This window comes from Protopterus annectens, chromosome 10.part0 (genome assembly GCF_019279795.1).
Source record: "Protopterus annectens isolate FY-2018-M chromosome 10.part0, PAN1.0, whole genome shotgun sequence".
Taxonomy (NCBI): Eukaryota; Metazoa; Chordata; order Ceratodontiformes; family Protopteridae; genus Protopterus; species Protopterus annectens.
Genome location: NC_056744.1, coordinates 1,001,174,731 through 1,001,179,730, shown reverse-complemented (window position 1 = coordinate 1,001,179,730; position 5,000 = coordinate 1,001,174,731). Strand labels below are relative to the sequence as shown.

Sequence of the window (5,000 nt, the reverse complement as noted above, 5' to 3'; positions counted from 1 at the left end):
TGCAACCCAAGTGCTACACTCTAACACAGAAATCACCATATAGTGAATATAGACCAATTACTCATACAGCAGAAATTAGACCAAAACAAATAGAAACACAGTGAGTAACCACCCTTCACCTGAACGTTATGTGTCAGTTCCCCAATCACATCTGCAGTAGAGTAGTTATAGCCTTAACAAACTCCACAGTATCGTACTTCCCTTTGTTCTCAAAAATAGTTTGAAACTGCTTTTGTCTCCTTAGCAAGCAATGTTTCTTAGGAGACTGAGGACAGGCTGCAGACAGGTGGTGTCTAATTTCATCTACCCAATTCTGTTCTCTAACAATTGCAGAACCTACAGTAAATGCATCACAAATATACTTCCCCGTCATGCACTTGAACCGCTAGTGCCAGGCTTCTACACAACTCATTTTAACACTAACTCATTTAAAACAATAATATTCCAAAACATCACAGGAAATAGAGGTGGAAATCTTACACTACTCATAGACCAGGTGCTGAAAGTCCGTGGTTTGCCATACAAGTACCACTCAGCAAATTATTTCAATAAGTCCCTACCTTCAACAGGAAAACACTCGTTCAGTCTAACGAACATTGGCATAACATCCTTCTCCTCAAGAAATGCTAATGCAGCTAACTGTTTGACAGCCAATTGGAACTGCATGTTGGAGTTGTACAATGCACCCACACCCAAAGATTGTACCTTTCACCAGACATTTCTTCCAAAATGGAAGAAACAACCTTTACAAATTACGTTACTAACATTCACCTTAATGCTTTTTATGGCCGCTGTCTCAAAGTCACATAGCAGATAGAATACTTCACACTCCAAGTCATCAGCAGCACACAATTCAAACAGACACTGCCACATATAATTATAGCTACAAAGTGACTTTTTATTCATTAAACAGAAAAGTAATGGTACACTTCTTGAGTATGCTCCATACTTTAACAGTGCATGTATAGTGTACAACTGTCGACATTGGGTTCCCCTAGCAAAGTCTGTTCCATCCATTAGCGAGATGTCACTTTTACACAAGTCCTTTAAGTTTTGCCTAGTTGTTAAAACCACAACTATTGAGTCATTGAGAGCATCGCACAATTTTCTCTCCATCAGCATGCCATCTTTCAAAGAGAAATCTTTGCTTTGTATTTCTAACAACCCCAAACAAGACCTTAATCTGCTTCCCCTTTGCTGCACTCAGCATACTCGCTCTAAAAGTGCTTTTCTACTAGGGAGGGTGGGAGCAAAATCAAGCGAGGAAGACATCACTGCATCTTCTACTATTAGACATGGTGAATCCCTAGATAGGGCAGGTCTTTGCCTCAAACTGTGGCACACTGCATATTTCTCCACTTCCGCAGGCTCCCCAGAATGATTATGAGCAGTAGACTTAACTATCAGCTCACCTGTGCTGACTACCTCCATAATTGCTCTCCCTTTACACGATTCAGCTTTCTTGTACCTACAGCACCAATATTTCCAGGTTTTTCCCATTTTTTTCTAAATTATAGATGTACCCTTCAACTATGAGCACGTCCTTACTCTTTTGAGATCTGGTGGTTTTGTACACTTCCCCCAGCACATCGGGATCTTTCTTGCATACATCCGCCATACTACGTAACTGTAGCTGTAGCTAAGTACAACGTATATGTTTTACTGGGTGGAATTTAAAGGTGCAGACAAAGTGCATTTGCGCCATGATTTTCTGGTTTCTCTTTTCTGTGGTTTTGTGAAACTCTGGTTTCGGGTAATTGAGTTTGAGGTTTACCTGTTCAATAATGCGTGCACTCGACCTTATACACTAGAGCCATACATAAATATATATATACATATATATATATATATCTATATATATATATATATATATATATATATATATATATATATATATTCATATATGGGTATTGCTGAACCAATTCATGTGTGGATACATAATTTACTGCTATAGCCATTGTTTTATCAACATTAATTTTGATCCCAAAAATAGTTGAAGTTGTTTCAGAATTTTCCACAATACTGAATTGTCCTTTTCTGGATTTATCAAATACTATCAACTGTAAATAAAGCTAAATTTTCTTGGTTACCATACCAGTTACATCCTTGAATTTGTGAATCCTTTATTTTCTTTACCAGTGGATCTACACATAAATCAAATAACAAAGGGGAAAGAAAACGCCCCTCCCTGGCTGTTATGATCAAAAAACACTTATCAGAGAGAAACCTTCCAACCTTAATTCTTGCTTGTAACCCTTCATACATTTTCCTAATCAACCCTGTTATTCTGTCAGGGAATTCAAATGCATCCATTGTACTACTTATAAAATACCACCTGAGTTTATCAAATACTTTCCCTGCATCAAGACCCTCCAACAATAGCAGTATTTTCTTACCTTCTACTTCCCTCTGGATCATCATTGTTGTATTTATGTTGTGTAATATTTGCCACCCCTGCTCAAAACCACATTGATCCACATCTTTAACTTTGGTAACACCTTTGGCAATTGTAATTGTTTACATTACGACACACCTCTAAATTGTATGAAGATGAGAGCACAAAATGGGTGATGCTGAGTTGATTAATGTCAGGGACATTTGATAGGTATGCATACACCAGTAACTTGCAATTATTTGTTTACTTGTTTAAGTATTTGGTTAGTGAAGAGGATCAAAACAAGATTTCTAAATAATTATCACTTTATTTTTGAATGTTTAAAAATTTGAGCCTTTTGATATCAGCAAATTTTAAGGTGAAAACAGGCTACATATTTTAGAATCAGAAAGAGAATGAGAAAGTGAGAGAGAGAGAAACAGAGACAGAGAGAGAGAGAGAGAGAGAGAGAGAGAGAACTCTTAACAGATGTGGGTACCCTTGATTTAAAAATACTGACTAATCCACGGTAGCTTAAATTACAAATCACCATGTAAAGTCTAAAATGCAATGTTTGTTCCACTGCCGTTGAAAAACAGAAACAACAATGCTAGTAGAATACATAAAGCAAATGCAAATACAGAAAAACATTATGGTTTACACACATTAACCCTTTACTTTATTTACATTTAAGTTATTTTTTTTAATTATTTATACTTTGGCAGCTTAATACAAAACTTTTAACCCTTTACTTTATCTATATTTAAGTTATTTTTTAATTATTTATACTTTGGCAGCTTAAGACAAAGCTTAAGTGATATAAAATAGCTTAAATATAAAAATGTTTTCCCTTAATTGCCAGTTTTATTACTCAGATATACATATTTGAAATAGTTTTCCCGAAGTTCATTTTCACGTGAGGGATGTTTGTATTTATATTTATATGTATATTTCAGCTACTAAATACATAAAACCAGTTGCTTAGTATGCAGACTGACTGATGGAAAAAAGATTCACATACAGACATCCTAAAGAGGGTAAGAATTACTTGCAACTAACATCACATGGGCTGGAGCTTGCTGCTCTGCATCCTGGTGTGTTTTAGTGTAAACAATCACCACAACTTTGTCATTTTCTTAGCCAGTATAGACATAAACACTTTATAGTAATGGTTCAGAATTTAAATGGGTACATATGAAGCTAGGTCTGAAGGGTCTTTACCCTGTTTGTGCAATACAGCCACCATAGCTTTCTTCCAACACACTGGTACTCCATTGTGCATTGAATTTATGTGATTATTAAGTGATTTATAACTATGTGGCACAGTGGTTATAACTGCTACATCGCAGCACTTTAGTCTTTAGTCCTTTCCTTGGCTGGATGTGGAGTCTTGAAGTCCTCCACTGCCCACATGGATTTTCAGTCATTTTTTTTTGTTTTTGCCCAGCATCCCAAAGATATGCTATGCTGTAGGTGAATTAGCAATGTCTTCCAAATTGATTGTGTGTGTGTGTGTGTGTGTGTGTGTGTGTGTGTGTGTGTGTGTGTGTGTGTGTGTGTGTGTGTGTTTGTGTGTAATTAGCAATGTCTTGCAAACTGACTGTAGGCATGCTATTTGTGTGTGTGTGTGTGTGTGTGTGTGTGTGTGTGTGTGTGTGTGTGTGTGTGTGTGTGTGTGTGTGTGTGTGTGTGTGTGTGTGTGTGTGTGTGTAATTAGCAATGTCTTGCAAACTGACTGTAGGCATGCTATTTGTGTGTGTGTGTGTGTGTGTGTGTGTGTGTGTGTGTGTGTGTGTGTGTGTGTGTGTGTGTGTGTGTGTGTGTGTTGTGTAAATAAATAAAACATACTAGTTACTTAGTGAATATACAGCAAGCATTGACAGAAGGTAAGGTTTTGTGTTTGTCTGGCTCCAATAATTGCTTTTGGAGTCAATAAAGCTGCAACATAAATCTTCCACAGTGGCCATTTACTGAAAAAAAGAACAAAACAAGTAGATCTGAGAAACAAAGCAAGAAAAGAGGCTACCAAGTTAGGCCTGCTGAGGCCGTATAGGAGAGGGTAGTTAGACTGACCAGGAAGGTATAACCATTCACGTCTACCAGTGAGATTATATTTTGAATGCTTCTTGGCATATTTACTTCACTTATAATAAGTAAAAAGCACTGAAACTGCCCATTAGAGCTGCAAATGTCAAAGGGACAGGAAAACACTCAAGATAATCTGTTTTTCTCTACTGTACCTCAGCGTCTGTGAATGTCTTTGGAGTACTGAAATAATGTATTGTAGCAGTTCCATATATCATTGTTTTTTCTATCTGAGGTCCATTTGTGCTGTTCTGGTGCAATTCTCCACGTAGGCCTTAAAAAAATAAAAAAAGAGAGAGAGGGAAGATAATGCAGATTTGTGAATGCCTTTTAAAATGGACCTTATTTATGTAAAGTATATGTAACGTTAAAGACGGAGAATTGATACAAACTGATACAGAACACTCTAAAGCATTAATGTGTGTTTTCCCATTAAGTACCTAACTATGTGCTAAAATGGAATTGTTAAACTTTTGGATACTCACCAACTCCCCGATGCCATATTTACATATTCACCTGATGAGAACTGTCTTGGTGTGAA

At 36.8% G+C, this 5,000-nt stretch overlaps 1 protein-coding gene across 1 annotated transcript in view; it reads right to left on the bottom strand.

Annotated features, from left to right (window-relative positions):
* Positions 1 to 5,000, bottom strand: part of LOC122813445 (lectin-like) — a 51,398-nt gene that overhangs the window by 34,796 nt on the left and 11,602 nt on the right. Inside the window, exon 3 of the mRNA XM_044085760.1 lies at positions 4,615 to 4,733. Within this exon, the coding sequence (XP_043941695.1) occupies positions 4,615 to 4,733 (119 nt within the window). The remainder of the gene's footprint in view (positions 1 to 4,614; positions 4,734 to 5,000) is intronic.